This window comes from Aspergillus pseudonomiae (genome assembly GCF_009193645.1).
Source record: "Aspergillus pseudonomiae strain CBS 119388 unplaced genomic scaffold BDV37scaffold_6, whole genome shotgun sequence".
In the NCBI taxonomy this organism is placed as follows: Eukaryota; Fungi; Ascomycota; class Eurotiomycetes; order Eurotiales; family Aspergillaceae; genus Aspergillus; species Aspergillus pseudonomiae.
Genome location: NW_022475998.1, coordinates 435,366 through 454,195, shown reverse-complemented (window position 1 = coordinate 454,195; position 18,830 = coordinate 435,366). Strand labels below are relative to the sequence as shown.

At 49.2% G+C, this 18,830-nt stretch overlaps 11 protein-coding genes across 11 annotated transcripts; 5 read left to right on the top strand and 6 right to left on the bottom strand.

Annotated features, from left to right (window-relative positions):
* Positions 1 to 310: 310 nt before the first annotated feature.
* BDV37DRAFT_295987 (PTD012 family protein) lies at positions 311 to 1,255 on the top strand (the record flags this gene model as incomplete). Its single annotated transcript, XM_032090011.1, has 1 exon — positions 311 to 1,255. One exon carries the CDS (start codon positions 311 to 313, stop codon positions 1,232 to 1,234), a length of 924 nt encoding a protein of 307 aa, XP_031945834.1. The 3' UTR covers positions 1,235 to 1,255.
* Positions 1,256 to 1,581: 326 nt separating this feature from the next.
* On the top strand, positions 1,582 to 2,164 carry BDV37DRAFT_279000 (YbhB/YbcL family Raf kinase inhibitor-like protein; the record flags this gene model as incomplete). The annotated part of the gene is made up of 2 exons (XM_032086220.1): positions 1,582 to 1,705; positions 1,764 to 2,164. The coding sequence occupies 2 exons, from the start codon at positions 1,582 to 1,584 to the stop codon at positions 2,162 to 2,164; spliced, it is 525 nt and encodes a 174-aa protein (XP_031945833.1).
* An 800-nt stretch (positions 2,165 to 2,964) lies between these two features.
* On the bottom strand, positions 2,965 to 5,316 carry BDV37DRAFT_278999 (fungal specific transcription factor domain-containing protein; the record flags this gene model as incomplete). Its single annotated transcript, XM_032086219.1, has 3 exons — positions 2,965 to 4,091; positions 4,179 to 5,104; positions 5,153 to 5,316. 3 exons carry the CDS (start codon positions 5,314 to 5,316, stop codon positions 2,965 to 2,967), a joined length of 2,217 nt encoding a protein of 738 aa, XP_031945832.1.
* Positions 5,317 to 5,767: 451 nt separating this feature from the next.
* On the bottom strand, positions 5,768 to 6,807 carry BDV37DRAFT_278998 (class II fructose-bisphosphate aldolase; the record flags this gene model as incomplete). Its single annotated transcript, XM_032086218.1, has 3 exons — positions 5,768 to 6,038; positions 6,147 to 6,656; positions 6,710 to 6,807. 3 exons carry the CDS (start codon positions 6,805 to 6,807, stop codon positions 5,768 to 5,770), a joined length of 879 nt encoding a protein of 292 aa, XP_031945831.1.
* Positions 6,808 to 7,367: 560 nt separating this feature from the next.
* Positions 7,368 to 8,615, bottom strand: BDV37DRAFT_295981 (Ldh family oxidoreductase; the record flags this gene model as incomplete). The annotated part of the gene is made up of 3 exons (XM_032090010.1): positions 8,557 to 8,615; positions 8,379 to 8,507; positions 7,368 to 8,309 (listed from the first exon to the last, which is right to left on the bottom strand). The coding sequence occupies exons 1-3, from the start codon at positions 8,563 to 8,565 to the stop codon at positions 7,368 to 7,370; spliced, it is 1,080 nt and encodes a 359-aa protein (XP_031945830.1). The 5' UTR covers positions 8,566 to 8,615.
* A 245-nt stretch (positions 8,616 to 8,860) lies between these two features.
* BDV37DRAFT_238746 (uncharacterized protein) lies at positions 8,861 to 10,383 on the top strand. The gene is made up of 3 exons (XM_032080878.1): positions 8,861 to 9,078; positions 9,224 to 10,059; positions 10,136 to 10,383. Exons 1-3 carry the CDS (start codon positions 8,913 to 8,915, stop codon positions 10,292 to 10,294), a joined length of 1,161 nt encoding a protein of 386 aa, XP_031945829.1. The 5' UTR covers positions 8,861 to 8,912; the 3' UTR covers positions 10,295 to 10,383.
* Positions 10,384 to 10,520: 137 nt separating this feature from the next.
* BDV37DRAFT_278995 (Dabb family protein) lies at positions 10,521 to 11,058 on the bottom strand (the record flags this gene model as incomplete). The annotated part of the gene is made up of 3 exons (XM_032086217.1): positions 10,521 to 10,671; positions 10,743 to 10,971; positions 11,040 to 11,058. The coding sequence occupies 3 exons, from the start codon at positions 11,056 to 11,058 to the stop codon at positions 10,521 to 10,523; spliced, it is 399 nt and encodes a 132-aa protein (XP_031945828.1).
* A 1,130-nt stretch (positions 11,059 to 12,188) lies between these two features.
* Positions 12,189 to 13,985, top strand: BDV37DRAFT_268511 (major facilitator superfamily domain-containing protein; the record flags this gene model as incomplete). Its single annotated transcript, XM_032084200.1, has 4 exons — positions 12,189 to 12,389; positions 12,522 to 12,795; positions 12,860 to 13,644; positions 13,728 to 13,985. 4 exons carry the CDS (start codon positions 12,189 to 12,191, stop codon positions 13,983 to 13,985), a joined length of 1,518 nt encoding a protein of 505 aa, XP_031945827.1.
* Positions 13,986 to 14,369: 384 nt separating this feature from the next.
* On the bottom strand, positions 14,370 to 15,222 carry BDV37DRAFT_295979 (RraA family protein; the record flags this gene model as incomplete). Its single annotated transcript, XM_032090009.1, has 3 exons — positions 15,146 to 15,222; positions 14,878 to 15,048; positions 14,370 to 14,822 (listed from the first exon to the last, which is right to left on the bottom strand). The coding sequence occupies exons 1-3, from the start codon at positions 15,200 to 15,202 to the stop codon at positions 14,370 to 14,372; spliced, it is 681 nt and encodes a 226-aa protein (XP_031945826.1). The 5' UTR covers positions 15,203 to 15,222.
* A 523-nt stretch (positions 15,223 to 15,745) lies between these two features.
* Positions 15,746 to 16,788, top strand: BDV37DRAFT_295977 (uncharacterized protein; the record flags this gene model as incomplete). The annotated part of the gene is made up of 1 exon (XM_032090008.1): positions 15,746 to 16,788. Exon 1 carries the CDS (start codon positions 15,814 to 15,816, stop codon positions 16,786 to 16,788), a length of 975 nt encoding a protein of 324 aa, XP_031945825.1. The 5' UTR covers positions 15,746 to 15,813.
* Positions 16,789 to 17,000: 212 nt separating this feature from the next.
* On the bottom strand, positions 17,001 to 18,056 carry BDV37DRAFT_278991 (isocitrate/isopropylmalate dehydrogenase family protein; the record flags this gene model as incomplete). Its single annotated transcript, XM_032086216.1, has 1 exon — positions 17,001 to 18,056. The coding sequence occupies one exon, from the start codon at positions 18,054 to 18,056 to the stop codon at positions 17,001 to 17,003; it is 1,056 nt and encodes a 351-aa protein (XP_031945824.1).
* Positions 18,057 to 18,830: the final 774 nt, after the last annotated feature.

Genomic DNA, 18,830 nt, shown 5'->3' with positions numbered 1-18,830 from the left:
TGACTATGAGCCAGCCTCACACAATTTCCAGCTTGTTCGTCGACTCGACTCAGGCCGCTGTACTTGAACTATCTATACGAATTTGATCCTGAAATGAAGGGCGTAATAGCTCACTAGATGGTCAAAGCCAGGGACAAAAGGACTCTTTATACCACGCAAAGCATAGGTCCCATGCGCTAGGCCTACCTAGGAAGGCGCGTGCGGGGTTTTATGACAATCTCTGGGGAAGAGAAGTTTTGCTTGAAACTGCAATCTTGTCACCGCCTATGTATACTGCAGAAGGTTTACCAATTCAATCCAGAACCAACAAATGGATACCAATCTTCCAGTCAAGAAGCTCGCACTCAACCCGCCTCCTCTCTGCGAGTTGAGCCAAGTCATTGGTGAGCGATTGAGCCGGAATTTTGGCCATGTCGTGGCCAATGTTGTTCCATGTCCCGATCTGCGTCAGCCACCCTTCTATCTAGCTGGTGAAGGCCTTTGTGGAAGCGAATGTATTGCAGATGTCGGTGGACCTCCACACCTCCGGCCCTGTCCACGCCTGGACAAGAAGTACTCGCTGCCTACCATTATGCGAATGATCGAAACGCGGCCGCGAAGCTTTGTTTTGGGTGCAGCCGCTGGTCCATTTCACGTAGTCGGGCAGAATTCCGAACTCATGCCGAATTTGGCACGCGGGCATGATGGCGAGTGGCTAAACGAGACGCACTACGCAAAGGTCAATGAAGAGGGACAATGCCATCTGGCCAAGGTGCCCGACGACTCCAAAGATTTCGGCTTGATGGCCAACCTGTTCGCTTCCGAAGGCCTACCAGGAGACGTAATTCATATTCGGGCGAAGGGCCGAACAGGCGACCTGAACTTCACGGAAGCGATCCAACACGCACTGAAAACCGAATACGGCGGGCAGCCGATCAGCATCGGCGGCGTTTTCCTTGTTCGTAGTGGGACGACCAAACTCCATGTCATGACTGACTTTAGTCGCGATCCTTGTCCCGGCCCTGATCACGAATGGTTCAAGTTTTATGACTCGTCGGCGCCGTTGATCTGTCTCACAGTATTCCACTCGGTAGACTCGGAGAGCTGGGATTTACGGATGGAGCACACACATTGCTTCTCGACACATGGGATGGGTGGACATTACCACTACGATACGACGGCCGAAGAAGTCGAATATGAAGCTTGGTTGAATACCGCTAAATTGCTTTATAGGATTGACCAGCCCGGGCAGTGACCTCAGCTTGGGGTATGTATGTACATAGCTTGCTTTGTAGATCAGAATAGACCGTTCACTTCAAGATATGATATGCTTCCAATGGCTGAACAGATAGACAACGCGCATAGTGACAGGTTGGAAAAGGGCGGTGGATTTCGATTCCCTGTTATAAAATATGCGAATGTACTCGGATTTAGGCCTCCAGAGAGCTTATCTCCGGCCATCGCTATGGACTTAAGACTTCTTACCTCCGACGATGCCCTACAATTGGCATCTTCGTCATCACTCGTTTTTATATAGATAAGCCTTGTCGCCAAGCCTTGTCCCACTTCAAACACTGCAGTATCTATCATCTATTGTCCACCATGCCTGAGAACCGAAGCGTCAAGGCCGTCCTCGCATTGATCGACCAGGACCCAACTAAGATCCTTGGCCTGACAGTGGGGCCTCACGCAAATGTGAAACCAGGCCAATATATCCCTAAAGCTGGTATAATCACCTGGTCATACAGAGAATCCATAGGACCAACTAACAGTGTAAACCTAAGACGCCCAATCCCACCCGACACTCTCCTTCGAAGTTCCCTCCCCATCAGCAACGTACATGGTCGTTAGCCTTGACATTGATGCCCCGTTTCCCTCCTTCGGCGTGCTAGGACCTATCCTCCACTGGATCCAGCCGGGACTCAAAGCCAGCAACGGCCAGCTGGAAGTGACCAAGCCGTTTGTGGCGAACTATATCGGACCTGCGCCGCCACCGGGTAGCTCGCCGCATCGGTATGTCTTCTTTCTGTATGAGCAGCCCGAGAAATTCGATGGAAAGAAATATGCACCGCCGGATGGTCAGAACTTGAGTAATTGGTATCGCATGCGGTATGACCTTGATGCGTGGGAGAAGGAGATTGGTCTTGGTCCGGTGTTGGCAGTTAATTATTTTACCAGTAATTAGAGGAGGTTTTACAAGTGACTTCAATTATTAATTGTGCTTTCTCAACATAGCTCGACGTTAATTAGTGTTCATTATCCTAATCATTTAACCTTTCAAGATAGAAGGAGTGGCGCGTGTTAAGAATGCTTAACACGTTGTGAGTACCAGAATGATGACAAAGGAAAGAATGGCGATAGACTGAGAATCCTTTCAAGAAGGTCGGATATGACCATTTGTTATCCATTCCGCCGTGGAGAAACAGTAGATGATGAAGGTCATAAGCATGCACATTGATTCCGCTGCGTATAACCGTAACGACTACACGTCCCATGTACAATGCATGGGGTTTTATCTCTGTCAAATATGAGCAACTCGGGCTTGACTTGGAAGTGTCCCGTAGTTTCGAGCAATATGCCCGCGAGGCGACAATTTTCAAGTAATGGCTAGCCAAGCAGGAGACATCGGATGATCAACTGATTGCTGGTTGCACGATTGTCGTCGGAGTTTAGAACCACAGAGGCGAGGCTCAGACTTCTTCACGTTGGACTGATTTCAAACGTCACTTGATTGATTCAGTGACTTCTATAACAGATCGCCTAGTGTTACGGGCATCGCCTGCTGTGTTTCAATCACTGAGAGAAGTACAGATTGTATGTATCACTGGTCAAGCGACGTCCCTGGAGTTGGAGACGCAGGCAACCCACATACGCATATGGCACCTCGGAGAGATTACGTAGCCGAGTGACTCAGATGTATATGGCGGAACCTATTGCCACTTGTACTCAAGAGCAAATTATGGCAAAGGTGTAAAGTCAAAATGCTTATGCCATGTCCGTCTGGAGTCCGAAAAACGATTGGTTTCCATCGGGCACGTCATCGAGCCACCCGAGATCAAAAAGATCGCGCAGTATTCCGAGCTCATCGATTAGAAAACTCTTTCCATCAGCTGGAGGCGGGTTCATGGCAGACCCCTCCTGAGCCGGATACGTTCTGTCTTGATTTCTCTGTGCGAAGCCCGTCGGATCATTACCAGTCCAGGCCGTACCGTCGAGTGACTGAGGCTCAGCCGGAGCACCGGTCATAGCATCGTATGCCTCGCTAGTAGATCTAACCAGCTTCGCTAACTTCTGACCCGCCTCTTGTGCAACCGTCCACGTCTGTCCCAGGAATGAGAGCAACTGGAGCGCCAATTCCGCTCGCTTTAGACAAACATCCATAGGTGTTGTGCCGCGGACCACCGGATATGTCCAGACGCAATACAGTACTGTGATTGAAGCCACAAATATTGAATGCGCTGATAGCCATGAGCATTCCATGTTCGAAAAGCGATGCAGGTCCGCATAGATGGCAATAATCTCCATGGCACTAGTGAAACACTCTTGAACAGCATCTAGGCCAGGCCGAGGCATCTGCGGGCTCGGGCGATAGAGGAGCATAATACATTGATGGTATTTGAGTTCGAGTCGTTGAACAGCAACCCCCGAGAGTGGATTGGAGCCACTCTGCAAGCGACCCGGTTGGTGATCTTGTACCTCTTGGAGAAGAGCCGCACAAGCTCTTTGCGCCTCCTGTTGCCATGCACTTACATCTGTCGGCCAAGGGAAGCGACTGGGTGATCTGGAGACTCGATACAGCATTAGCTTAATCTCTGCGACGATTCGGTCAAAGCGCAGAGAGTAGATGCAGGCAGTGTACGAGGTTGGGGCCCGTCCCGAGATCGATGTTGCTTCTTGAGCACTAGGATTCCGGTCCCAGCATGTGGCCGCCTCTTCAACTTCGTCGTTGTTGTCGAATCCGGGGAATTCCCTGTCGATCGCTTCATCGCGCAATGTAAGCGGGCGACCGAGTATCGTAGTCAGGGTGCGATCCATAGAGTATGCTGACCAAAAGATTGCACTGCGTAGATGCCGTATGTTTCGTTGGTATAAAGGCTCGTTCTCCTTACTACCTATAGTTACGTAGATTAGCCATTGTTTGTGTCGAATCCTGAATACACGACATAGCTCCCAATGAAACGTCGGAACGAGTAACTCACTATTATCACGGCGCTGCAGCCCAAGGTCAAGACAGCTTGCGAGGATAGTATGCAGTAGATACCACGCATTAAGCCCCTCCGGGCTATAAAAGCTATGTTGCACCAAGAGCAAGAGAATCTGGACTCCTTCAATGCTATCATGAAGTTTTATCTGCGTGCCATAAGACATGCCCGTCGCAAACAGCTCCCGAGAGCCAAAGGTTCCAGATAGCTTGATTTCAAGAGATCTTGCACCGAGAGAAAAGACCAGGAATACCTGTGCCAGCGCTAGTTTCACGGGAAGTCGACTCTCCCAGGTCGATGTCTTGCTGAGGCGAAACACTTGCCCTAGAAGGGTATAGAAGACATCCTGAGATATGAAAGGGTAAAATGTCGACGCAGCAAAATACATCTCGGCGTACTGCTGACATTCCGCCATAGAAGGCAAGTCTACCTGCAACGCTTCACACAGTACAGGACCCTGACTGGGGTCGTTTAACCCTGGGTCTTGATCATTCTGTCGCGAGTACGCCAATGGCAGTCCTTGTGACTGGGGCACACTCTCATAAATCAGACGGGCGAAAGTAACTCCAGATGACGGTCCCAAATACTTGGGATCGCTGGCGTTAGTCAAAGAGAGTAATCCCACTTCGTGGGCCAGTGGCTGGTCCCGAGTGATTCGGCTCGACGACGAGACCGCCGGGGAGGCCCCAGGGGTATCATCTGTTTGTGCCGTCCGACTCAGAGGTGACTGGGCATCAGCCAGATGAATAGCCCTCGCAGGGCCTAGGTGGCGGACATCTTGTTGTGGCACCTGTGTTGGAGAGACACAGCTGTGGTGGTCTTCTTGGCGCCACTGTGTCGGCTGCGTTCGGATATTTGCCGAGGGGTCAATCTCGTCGCGGGCCTCCAGTTCTCGCACGCGATTCTCCAGGTACTGCAATCGACTAGAAAGATTAAGTAGACTCGAACAATTCTGACAAGAGGAGTCTTACCTCTTAGACACCGCTGATCCAGGAGTTCCCTCGAAACATTCCACTCCGGCTCGGGCACAGTTCGAGCACGCGGGTGTCCCTCCGTCGCACCGGACTTTCCGCCGTCGGCATCGCACACACGCCAGTGGACGGCGTCGGAGAGGTGAATTGAGTGAGGCAGACATGTAGAGTCAACATGCACTATCACTGCAGCATGAGTATCAAAATCTGTCGGACAATAGATTCAATGGAGGCCATGCGGAGAGGCAACTGGAGTTATCGGTTACAGCTCCGATGATATCGGGCCGCGTAAATCATGTCTCCGCAGGCACGGGTTTCGGCTAAATCCCGTGCGCCTACCCTTCGACATACCCTACATGAAATACTGCAAACTTCTCATGTTTAATGGAAGGTCTTCGATTTAGGGTCATATTATTATCATCTAAAATCGATAATTGAAAAAATAAGGCTGGTTTGTCATTGGTCAAATATTGCCCGTTGAAATGAAGTCTGCGTTCAAATATATATATTGTATTTTCCAAAGTTTTGATTCTTTGACCATCTCAATATTAGCTGTTCATACTTCAAGTATCACTCAGTATGCAGAGTAGCTCATATCCGAGTAGAACCTCAGAGCTAATAGCGTCCTGATGATCCCAGAACATCCATCATTCTCTCAACCGATTTAGCATAAATTTCGACTCCGCGCATTTGGAGGACGGTCAACTCAAGTGAGCCAGCGTTCTCAGCCACAAAGTCTGTGTAGTCATCGCGCACGGTACGGTTAAGATTAATCTTGCGTACGCCACATGTAATTGTGCGTTGGAAAAGCTCGTCAGACACCGGGTGTGTCCCGTGAAGGGCTAGTGGTGTAGTTCCTGAAACCAGCTTCCCAATGGCCGAAAGACTGGAATTCCAGCAGGGTGAGAATTAGCCAATCCGTACTGACATGCGGAGATTTGAGAAGGAATGGTTTGCAAAAGCCCCTCCGAGAAACAAATGGCTGTGTACATACCGCCCAAGGTCCCACGCTTTCTCTGCCCCGCCAGCCGGATAACCACCATGAATATTCCCAAAGGAAGGGGCCAGAAAATGCACACCAGTCCGACGCACGAAGGTCTCAGCGTCTTCCGGACGGGTCATCACCGCGTCCATGTCCACAGTGGGCAAGCCATCCTCGCCGCCTTCAATGCGGCCCATCTCCGCTTCGATGGTGATGTTGAGAGCTCTTGCTCGGTCTACAATCTCTTTGCAATAGCGGATGTTGGCCTCTTCATCGAGCGTAGAGGCGTCCACCATGATGGAATCAAAAGGTAGAGAGAGCGCCAGTTCCACATCTTCTGGCTTGATGCAGTGGTCCAGGTGGACTGCGATCGGGACAGCAGCTGCATGTGCAGCTCTTACAACGTAACGAATGAACTCTGGTCCCTGAAAGTGCATAGTCCAGGGAAATAGTTGGATGATGGCAGCTGAACGCTGGCGCTCGGCAGCCCGAATCACGGCCATGATTCCGTCATTGTTGTAGCTGGATGTGTGTTAGGCGTCGTATTGTAGATATAGGCGGACTGCATCACTTACCAGTTATATGCACCAACGGCGTACTGGTTCTGATTGGCATGATTGAGAATCCGCCAGGTCAGGTTGCTGGCGGGGTATGTGTCGTTGTCACTACTCATGTTGGAATAGTATGAGTGGCTGCCCTATGAATGCCGGAAAGATATTACAGGGTGGGAGTTCTACAAGATCGTGAACTGATAACAAACATACGGTACCTATATCACATATTAGCTTACAGCCGACTGTACATCTCGGCCGCGGCATATATTCGCTCGCGTGTGGGTCAATTATGGCTTCATGGCCGTCGGTTGCGGTCCGGCTTTCTGGACCGGTATTCGGCCGGACTTGACCCACTAAGAGAAACATCAGACAAATGAATCATTGTAATGTTGTAATATGGGTGAACGCGTAAATAACACATTACAATGTATTTTAGGACACATGGCACGTCCATAGCGTGTGTTTAGGTAACCAGAAAGATCTCTCAATCCCATGCGCTCGAAACTGGGTGGGAGTCAGTCCAATCGTATGTGGTACATAACTGAAGGGCCTGCTTTGGCACTGTAGTTTGGAGTCTATAGTAGCATAAATGCAAATGCGTGATGGAGTGCAGTTTTCGGGAATTTAAATATTGAGAGGGTATACTCGTAATGTTTTAATCTATATACGTGATGGGTTTTCAGGCCAGGGAAAGAGGGCTTTCAGATAGTGGAAGCTCTGAAACACCGTACTGCTTAGAAATCTCAAGGAACATCTGCTTCTCAGCATCCGCATATGGGATACCTTCTTGACGGCGCTGCATACCAAGGCGGTGCTCTGGCTCTCCGGGGAAGAGCACTTCGCTGAAACCTGGGGCAGGCGTAACGCCATGAACACGTTGTACCAGAGTGTCCATACGAGCCTTGAATTGATCGGTACTCATGAAAATATCAGGTTTGATGGCAATGAAGCAATGTCCGACATTTTGCGGCTTCGGGTCCTTGTACTGGTCTCCGACTTCACCACCAAAAGCTGCGCCTGTCAAGACACCTGACATGACATCCATCAGAATAGCAATACCAGAGCCTTTGGGACCACCAATCGGTGCCATGCTTCCATTTAAGGCGACATTGGCATCGGTGGTCGGGTTACCGTCTGCGTCCAAGGCCCAGCCCACTGGAATGGACTCACCGCGACGGGCGGCACGGCGAATCTTTCCTTTCGCCACGACAGAAGGCGCCATGTCCAGGATGTAAGGAACTTCGTTGTTAGAAGGAGCGCCTGCTGCAAAGGGTGAGATACCCAGAAGAGTCTCCTTACCACCAAAAGGAGGCATCTGCTTCGCGGAGTTAGTAAAGACAAGAGAGATCATGTTCTTCTCCAGGGCCTGAATCACATAGGTGGCGGCCATGCCAAAATGATTCGAGTGATTGACAGTCACCATTCCAATACCATAAATCTCTGCACGCTTTACAGCCTCCTCCATTGCTCTGGTGGCGACAACGAAGCCGAAGCCATTGTCACCGTCTAGCTGAGCCACAACAGGTGTTTTCTCGGTCAACTGGAACTCTGGCCTTGCCTTGACGCGGCCATTGCTGACACGGTCCAGGTACTGAGGCAAACGAGCCAACCCATGCGTGTCCTAGGGCATAGTTAGTAAGGCCACGGGTCACTGCACAAACAGCTAAAGAGTCATGGTAGTGGAACCTACAACACCCCGAACATCTGCCATGACCAAGCAGTCGGCCATTGACTTGGCATCTTCCGGGGAAAGGCCCGCTTTCACCAAGAGCTCTGAGGCAAACTGGCCAGCGGCTGTGGGATCGGCATAGTAGCGAGCCTTCGTAGCTGTTAGTATATCGGATCATCCGAAACTCAGGACAACGTACGGAGGCCATTGTGCAGTAGTTGCTATCGATAGGAATTGCTGACTGGAGGTAGAATGCACTGACTTTCTGTAAGTTACAGAGCTTAAGCCGCTAGCAACGTATAAGTAGGACTTCGTATATACTGAGGGGGAAATATAATGTAGCAGAAGTCGGATATGAGGGGAAGATCGATGACGGTGACGGACCGAAGCCGAATTGACTCCACTTGTTTTGCCGTCGGATTTTAGCCGACGACGCGCCGATTCATTAATTTCTTGGATGGTGCCATTGCAAAGATTGAGAACCGTTTCCTATTCTTGCTTCATTTTGATCCTGTTATTCAGAGTGATTATCGGGCTACCAGCTTCTAATCGAGTATGGCTGTTAAGTGTGCCACACCTTTGCGGTCTTTGAACCCACAGCGCTTTACACGGATCGTCGGCCGGCGACTGTACAGCAGCCGGGGCCCAACAGTGGCTGTCTTATTCCAAGATATTGACCCTCCAATCATTAACGGGGTTCGTAAACCTCGTAAACCAGGTGGTGAGTACATGTAATGTCTGCTACAATGAAACCCTGTCGGGCTTGTCCTTCCCTTTGAATTTATTTTCATTTTCTTCTCTGACTCGGAAGTGGCTCCATCGGCACGGTCAACACACTTCGTCATGAGCTAATGTAACTCCTACAGGCTATCAAGACTCAGGAGCAGATATTGCCTACACATTGAGGTCAAAGGGTATCAACATAACTACCCCCGATGTCTCGCCACAAGTGTTCAAACATGAAGGCTGGTGCTTCTCAGATACAGAGGAAGGCATCGTCTCCGCCGTCAATAACGGCGCTACTCATTTGTGGGCTAATACAATCCTATTTGATTCGCACCCGCTGCAGCAATCTGAGAAATTGACGTCCTATGCGTCGGATCTATATGTCGTCGGTCAGCCGCCTGGCCTGGTAGAAAACTGCGACGACAAGGCATTCCTCAACGATAAACTTCGCTCATTAGGCGGTTACACTCTGCCACACTCATGGTTGGTGACCGAGTCTGATAACCTCGACGAGTTTGTCGGCTCAATCAAAGGCTTCCCTGTTGTGGGCAAACCCGTTCGCGGACGCGGTAGCCATGGCGTAAAGCTATGCCATACCCCCGTCCAGCTTAAGCAACATATCGAGGCTCTTCTCGGAGAGTCGCCTCTGATCATGGTAGAAGAGTACCTAGCAGGCGAGGAGGCTACCATCACAGTTATGCCGCCATCGCCGGAACGGCCGGAGCACTGGAGTATGCTGCCTGTGACGAGATTCAACCATGCGGATGGCATTGCTCTGTACAATGGGTCTGTCGCGGTGACGGCAAACTCCCGAGTTGTGACGAACGAGGAGATGAAAGATCCAGCATATGGAAAGGTGATGGAAGAATGTCAAGGCGTCGCCAAGCTCATTAGAGCAACGGCGCCGATCCGAATTGACGTGCGACGTTTCCGGGCGGGCTCGGAGTTTGCGCTTTTTGATATCAACATGAAGCCGGTAAGATACTTTGAAGTCACCAAACTTTGGTTTATTTGTTTGCGTTTAGCTGCTAATTGGAATGTTTAAAATACAGAATATGACTGGCCCTGGTCGTCCCGGGCGCGAGGATCAGGCCAGCTTGACTGCCATGGCAGCGGCTGCCATCGGTTGGGACTATGGAACCCTCCTGCAGAAGATTTTGGCCAGCGCACAGCGCCTAAGTGCTTTCCGTGATTATCGTAGTCCATTCTAAGTTGATTGGGGATTATGCGCAGCTGCAATAAGTGAAGCTAATGGACTTCTAGTTATATGTCCTTTTTGCCCCAGAAAATACAACTTTCAAGTGGCTTTACCATACATGTACATTAAAATGATCTAATAGCATGCGAAGAACTGTTTGTCTATTCAGATAGAACAAGGCTCGCTTAGGATTACCTCCACAGACACAATATAAGTATTACATGAACATCTAAAGTATCTCACTGATTTTCTATTTGACCGTTGACGCTGTTGGCCCCATTCATGCCCTTCACAGGCAAGAAATGCCACATATATTCATCTTCTGGAGCCACTTCAAAGTCAAAGCGCACCAGGTCCTCTTTGTAAGGGAACATATATGTACTGGTGACCCTATTCTCATGAACTAGAATAAGCACATTTCTCTCAAATGATATTATATCATTACGAAGGGTGTCACGTACCAATGGTGCTCTTTGCTGGCTTGATATTTCTGCAGCTCTGCGAGATTCTCGTGAAAACTGAGGAGCGCAATTTCGAACCCTTTGCTTCTTTCAATTGGGTCTGTCACAGACGGCCCTCCAACTACTAGACGATGCCCTTTGACACAGTCTAGTTCCTTCAGCTTTTTGAGCTCTCGAACAAACGTGTCCTTGTGCTCTTGTGTCACCTCAGGGCGAAACTTGAACATCACTGATATTGCAGTGTCAGAGGAAAATCTTGTGTTTAACGCCAAGGAGTGAGATGAGAGTACGGCTTACCTATGTGAACAATCGTCATATTGGGCTTTTGTTTATAGATGAAGTAAAGATGTGCAACGCAGGACCAGAATGCGGTATTCGGGAAGGCTGGTATAGAATGTGGCCCGCGGAAGACTCTAGCTTCTAGGGAGCAGCGCTGGTAAGGTAAGGAAGTCAAAGGTCCGCGAGAGTTTATGGCGAGCGAATCACTGTCCAAATGTGATTGTGCATGGGCTCTGTCAAGTATAAGAATATGCCTCTAGCACGGTGTGGGCTAGCTAATCTCTTCCCCAGCGTGTCTCGGGCTGTAGCCGTCGCGAAGGATCTGGCGGTTAAGTCCCGTGCGATTGCTTCGGTTCGTCGCCGTTCCGCTTGAGCGAGATCGTTTCCCATATTGATAATCTTTAGATACGGCATAAAGTTCGGATTAAGTTATAAAAATTGGAACTAGGAATTAGGCTGGCTGTTAGCACTCTCTGTGTCATAGTGTGTCAGCTGGTATACGCGTAGCTCCCTTCTCAAACCCTCAGTCAATTTTGCCATGTAGTGGTCAATTCTGGTATACGCCCTTTCGAAAGTCAGACATTTCTCAGTCTTATTGTTCATATAGTGCCATGGTCATGAAGTGATAGCAGATGGCTGGTTTAGTGGAATTTCTTTGACCAAATCGATCATACTCAAATCGTAGATTTAATTATATGCAGACAGACCTAGCTTTAAACACATTTTGTACGGCGCTGCAATAGTGCCTTAAAAGTACAGAGAGAGGGCATATCCTTACCGTACTCAAACAGTTCCTCCATCGCTATTAGTGGATAAAGTACCCACGGGTCACAACGTACACGGATCCCTCCTTGAACGCCGGTGTTATCGCTGTAGACTCAAGCAGAAAATCACAGACTCACATCCCCTTTGAGACCGGCCAGGTTTACGAAGCTAGGGAATGTCCGTCTCCGTGCTTTGGCTTCCCCGCATTCTGCTAGGCATGGGGTACATATGGTAAAGTGGAACTATAAGAGTGCCTATGCCAGCCTTGGAGGTTTCTAGTTTTCTTGATCATAGTTCCTATGTGTGCTTGCTCAGGAGTCAGACCCTCCTCAGATAAACATAGGAACGTCTCTCTCATCTTTTGATTTCTTTTCAATCCATCATTTCTATCCCATACTCATTATGTCAGACGAAGTGAAACAGTCGCTTCAACATGAGGAGGAAGCCGTTCCGACGGAGAAAGGGATTAACAACCGAGTGGCAGCCGCGCAACAAATGAGTCCAGAAGAGTTTGCTGCCGCCGAGAAGAGCTTGAAGCGTAAGCTTGATGTCCGCCTCCTGCTTTCCGTGTGGATTATGTTTGTGATGAACTACCTTGACCGAGTAAGTGTTCTCGAAATGACTAGCCATGTCCCTCAACAATACGCCATAGTGATTATGGACAAATAAACATCTCCTTCCTCATTGTCAATTTTCTCTTTTCCTCTAGCTAATACTTGCAACTCCGGTGTACAGAACAATATCGCCGCGGCGAAAGTTGCTGGTATCGCTAAGTCACTGCACATGACAAGCGAACAATATGCTACAGCAGTGGCTATTCTTTTCGCCGGCTACGTGCTAATGCAACTACCGTCGAACGTCTTTCTAGCTCAGATGCGTCCATCTTGGTACCTCCCAAGTGTTATGGTTATCTGGGGTATGCTTTCGGCTCTAGTTGGTGCGACTCACAACGCCGGGGGATTATATGCCCTCCGTTTCCTTCTTGGCTTTGTGGAAGCTGCCTTCTACCGTAGGTGCTCCACTTCTAATGCTCTCCTGTCTTGCATCCTTTGTTCACTACTAACACATATTAGCCGGCGCATTGTTCTTAATCTCATCATGGTACCGACGTGACGAGATGGGCGTGCGCAGTGCGTTCTTGTTCTCTGGGTCTCAGCTGGGTAGTGCCTTTTCTGGTCTTATCGCAGCCGGCATTGAGAGCGGTATGAACGGAGTACGTGGCCTCGAGTCATGGCGTTGGATTTTCATCATAGAAGGCTCAGTGACCGTGTTTATTGCGTTTTGTGCGGCATTCACTCTACCTGACTGGCCCAGTAATACACGATGGCTCAGTCCGACGGAGCGCGCAGTTGCTGAGTGGCGTCTTATTGCCGATGCCGGTCAGGTTGATGAAGATGATGGACGGTGGAGCTACGGCTTTAGACGTGCCTTAGCTGACTGGCGACTATACATCTTTGCGTTGACCTTCCTCTGCATACAAGTGGCGAGCGCCACGTCCAACTTCTTCCCATCCGTCGTTCAGACGTTAGGCTTTAACCGCGTCGATACGCTTCTGCTGACCGTTCCGCCCTACATGCTGGCGCTGCTGATCTCCATCGTGAATAACTGGTCGGCCGACCGACTCAAGAACTCTTCTTTTCATATCATCTGGCCGCTGGTCCTAGCCATTATTGGATTTGTCATCGCTGCTGCTACACTCAATACCGGTGCTCGATACTTTGCGATGATTGCTATGGTGGCAGGGGGCCACGGGTCAAACGCCGTGCTTCTTGCATGGGTTCAAAAGACAATGCTTCGGCCTCGCATAAAACGTGCCTCGGCTGTAGCCTTCGTTAATGCAGTGGGCAATCTATCTCAAGTGAGCATTCTATTCTTGAGCATTCTATTCCAAGCGCGTTTCCCTGATCAAGATCCCAAACTAACGTTATTCTACAATCACAGATCTTCTCCTCTTACCTATACCCAGATAGCTCGGCACCGCGATACGTCCTTGCTATGTCGGTGAACGCTGCATTCAGTCTAGCAGTCATTATCCTCACACTGTTTATGCGAATGGTTCTGCTTCGTGCAAACAAACGTCTCACTCGGGGAGAGACAACAGTGGAGCAAGAAATGAAGGGCGGAAGTCAAGCTCAGGTGTTGGGAGTCACCGAGGAAGAGCGTGCTACGCGTAGGGAAGAGTTCCGCTTCATTGCATAGGGCTGACTCCCAATCTTGTGAGAGTTATGATAGCTGTAACTCTCCATTTACAGGCACGGTTAAGTATCGAAATGAAGGGTGCCGGATTCTGGTATACATTGCCTTCTATAACCATCAAAGTACTGTCATTGTGCCACTGGAGTGGATTATGTTTAGATTTGTCATCACTCAAAGTGAACGGATGAATACTGCCATGTTTCATATATATTGCTACCCTTTACTATATGTCGTTTATTTGATGCCTGTTGACTATGAATCCTTGAAGGCATACATATTCTTCTCCACCAGGGTGAGCAACAGGTACATGATTGATTTAGTTTGCATTTTCGGGACTGTAGTTCAACAAGACAGAGCGGTAATTAGATTCTCTATTCATGGCTCCATTCAACGACCACGGAATTCCCTAAAAGCCTCCTCCACAGATCGACCTGCCTTAATAGCCTCTGCACACTTTGCATCCGCATCAGCAATAGCCGGAATAGCATCAAGAACCTGTTCCGCAAGCTCCTGGGGAAGTCGCACAACTCCGTTGAGATCGGCGATAATATAGTCACCGGGTTTAATCCACGCATCTTGGTTGTCGGAATTGAGTCGAACAGGTACATTCACCTCCGAAGGGCGACATACTTCGCCTCCGGCAGTTGTACCCACCGACTTTGCGAATAGAGGAAAGTTGAGCGCACGGTGTTCGTTCAGATCGCGGACACGCCCGTCGATTACGACACCAGCTGCGTTAAGTGCCTGAGCACGCAAAGTCATGAGGCCGCCGTAGACAGCGTTGACTTGAGGGAGAGGTTGCGAGATGAAGACCACTGCGCCTTGAGGGATTTTGTTGATCTAAGCAACGATTAGTGTTGTGCATAGACTCTAGTAGAATATTATGATTATATACATAGTTTCCTTGCACTTTTGGAGACGAAACGTCCGATTTAGGAACAAACTTGACTGTCATTGCTTGGCCGACGATCTTCGTTTCACCAGCTTGGAATTGTGGCGAGTACATGGTGAGGCCTTCGAGGAAGCCGCCATTGGGATACTTCAGCTTGGATAGGCCATCGGCAACCTGGTCCACTAGTGAGCTATGATTTCTTGATCTACCACAGTGAATCTGGTTCAAGTGAAATTTATTCCTAGCTGCATTCTGGAAAGTGTATACTCACATCGCAGGCACCCCACTGTTGCAGACGCGCGATGATATCTTTCGGATCGGATAGCATTATAATGTGCTGGATTGTCGGGCAATTCGACCAATTGATTTCTTCAGTATCACCTAACTTTGGTCCTCACAAAGCGGATTTGAGCCACAATTATTAGTGTTCAATTCCGGGTACCTTTCATGTTTGATGTATGCGATAACGGCACAATTGCGGTGGGAAAGGACGGACTCCGACTCCGACTCTCGGCTCGGCCATTTGCCGAAGCCTTCGGATATACCCGCCGTTTGTGTAGAGTAGTTAGTTGATCTATGCAAAGCATCAAGAGGAATTAAGAGGAAATATGAGCAACACCATGTTAACTACAAGGCTTAGGTGGCCGCTGCTATGCAACTGAGGGTTGGATTTAACAACTTTGCTCTTCAATAACTTCCTATATCGGACTGTAAATTCACTGCCGAGCCAAGGACTCACTAGCTTCGCAGCAAAGCAATATAAATGGGTCAGGATATACCATTACATGACATAAATACTTACTATATATCTCGTCAACTTTCTTTCCCTAATCACAAAGTTTCGAGGTCCTAGTAACTGCCCATACAGCTAAGCTTCTCCAGCTGGCCATCATCTTCTTTCGCGTGTTTCAAGCCATTGAGAGTCTGAAGACCGTCATCATGGGCAGTGTAGCTATCGAAGACAGCCGCAGCTTCCCAAAGAAGCCGGTTCCATCAGGTGCATGGGACACTCACCATCATATCTTCGAGCCGGACCGTTTTCCGTTCGCAGAAGGTCGACACTTCACACCCGCCCGCGCCTCGCTCGAAGATTTACGGAAGTTCGAAAAGTCAATTGAAGTCGACCATGTCTGCATTGCGCATGGCCTCTCTTATGGGCCTGACTGCAGGTCTCTTCTTTACTACTTGGAACAATTCCGCGGCCAGGCACGGGGTATTTGCGTGTTGGACCCGGAAACGGTTTCAGATGAGCTTCTAGATGAATATCACGAGGCTGGGGTGCGCTCAGTTCGACTAGACTTTTTCCGCCATAAGGCCATGGACAACGTGCAACTCCAAACGGAATTGGTCGAAGCTACAGCCACAAGGCTAGCAAGATGGGGCAGGCCTGGATGGAGCATTCAGATTCAGCAACCTCATCTTGAGTTTTGGCCACGCCTGCGAGACGTGGTGGACAGGTGCCCGGTACCAGTTGTGGTGGACCATTTTGCCTTAATAGCTGGGAGTAGCTACAGGGCTAATGACCATACCACCAATATCCAGGATAATTCGTATCTGGCCGAAGGAGAACGCATCGGTCTCGCAGCGCTTTGCGAGACACTCCGAAATGGTAACCTATGGATCAAACTTTCGGCCCCGTATCGCTGTTCAAATCTGGCGCCAGGTTATGATGACCTCTGCTGGCTGGTGAGGTGTTTTGTGGATGCTAACCCGAGGCGAGTGGTTTGGGGAAGTGATTGGCCCCATACACAACGACATAAGGATCGGGCTGGTAAGAGCTCCACTAGTGAGGAAGCGTTCCTTCAGATTGACGATAAGGCCTGGATTGAGTCTTTGAGCCGGTGGATGTCGGAGGATGAGTGGAAGCTGTTGTGGGTAGAGAACCCGGCTACGTTGTATGATTATCATGAGTAAATCTCTATAACTAGTCGAATCATATGGTCTATAACTGAGCAAATGCCATCGATACGGGAGACCTCAAGGAATGCAGCATGCGACGCGATGTCGTATGTCATTAGCCGTCATTTAACATACTATATAACTCTATTGGCGCCACACACTGGGGAAGAGGTGTTGTGATGAAATATGAAATATACATATCATGCTAAGACCTACATCAACGTTAACTATGAACGTTGAAGGACTGCCCTGACCTCCGCTGAAATAGCATCCGCCACCTGCTCTGTCGTAGAGCATCCCCCTAGGTCCGGAGTTAAGATCTTCCCTGCTTCTATGACTCGAGTAACCGCGTCCTGTATTGCCTCAGCTTCTCTCACGTACCCAGCATGAACCAGTAGCTCCGCCCCAGATAGAATCAGCGCAATAGGATTGGCCGCTCCCGTTCCCTGAATATCCGGCGCAGCCCCATGGGCAGCTTCGAAGGTCGAAGCACAATCGCCGATATTCGCACCGGGAGCCAGTCCGAGCGAGCCTGCCAGCCCAGCAGCCAGGTCCGAGAAAATATCGCCATATTGATTTACAGTGACGACAACATCAAAGCGATAGGGATCTCGAACGACGGCATAACAAGCGGCATCAATCATCATGTCATCCGCCATTATATCAGGGTAAAGCCGAGCAACTTCTTGGAAAGTCCGCAGGAAAAGGCCGTCCGTTTCGTGGAGGACATTTGCCTTGTGCAAGCATGAGACCTTCTTTCGACCGTGCTTCCGCGCATATTCAAAGGCATATTGGGAGACTTTCCACGATGCACTACGGGTGACTCTTTTGATCGCCTCGGCTGCTGCGCCTCCCTTGAGGCTTTGTTCCCACCCGATATAGGTATCTTCAGTGATCTCGCGCATGATGACCAGGTCCATCTTCTCATGGCGCTCTGAGATACCAGCATAGCCTCTAACCCGTCTCGGATTCACGAACAAGTTCAACTCCCGCCGGATAGCATTGTTGATAGAAGGGTATGTCACCACCGAACCGTCCGCCTGCGTACAGCTGATACGGCCATGGAGCTTTTCTGCTAGCAGTGGAGCTTTGATACAGAGCTTCACGTCCTTCAAGCGGTGGATGACTTGAGGAGGCAAAGGGTGTCCATACAGTCTGACCGCTTCTTCTGCAATAGGGATGAAGTCCCATTCTGGCTGGATACCAGTGGCTTCAATGACGCGGATAGTGGCCGCTGAGATCTCCGGCCCGATTCCGTTTCCTTTGAGAACGCCGATTCGCATGATGGCCAGAATGACAATCCCAACATACAACCAATTTGGTAAAAAGATCAAGTATATATGCTAAGTTCATACCATAGGAAGTTGGTATGATACGACACTCAAGATAATGTAGGGTGAAAAACCATGGGAAGTGTTTGGCTTTTACCCGAGGTCTTCAATGGGAATCGGATAGATCCGAAGCCATGACTGTAATCACTCAACATGAGTTGATAACTTAGTATTGTCCAGCGCCTTGGTCTTGTTTATCTTATCGTAACATTTGCATCAGATATGTTTGCTTGCTAAACGCTAAATTGCCCTAAATCGAGTATATTCCCATATTATTACTCTAGATGGTGATCTCAGGTAGACTTCCTGCCTCCTCCTATACTACTTGATCTCAGGGACGGTATGCTAATTGAACTATAAGTAGCGATGGGACCAGGCCTCAGACCGACAGTGTTCCACAGCCTTCGGCAATAGGGTGTACCTTTGTTTTTATAACATCATGACAAATAAGATATGCAGACGCCGTGCAATCCATCGAAAATAATATCATTATAATCAATGTCATTAGGAGCCGAAGATTGACTTCTCATCAAACGATTGTACTAGAACCAGCAGTTTGAATCATCCTTTCAACGAGCGATGAACTCTAGAATATACTCGGGGAGTTGGTAAGCTCCCCTTTCTACATAGCATGTATGCATTTACTCATATCCTCCAGGATCGCTGTGAAATTCGTGGGTCTACAAACGGAGGTGGAGACAGCCATGGATATACACGAAGTGCGAC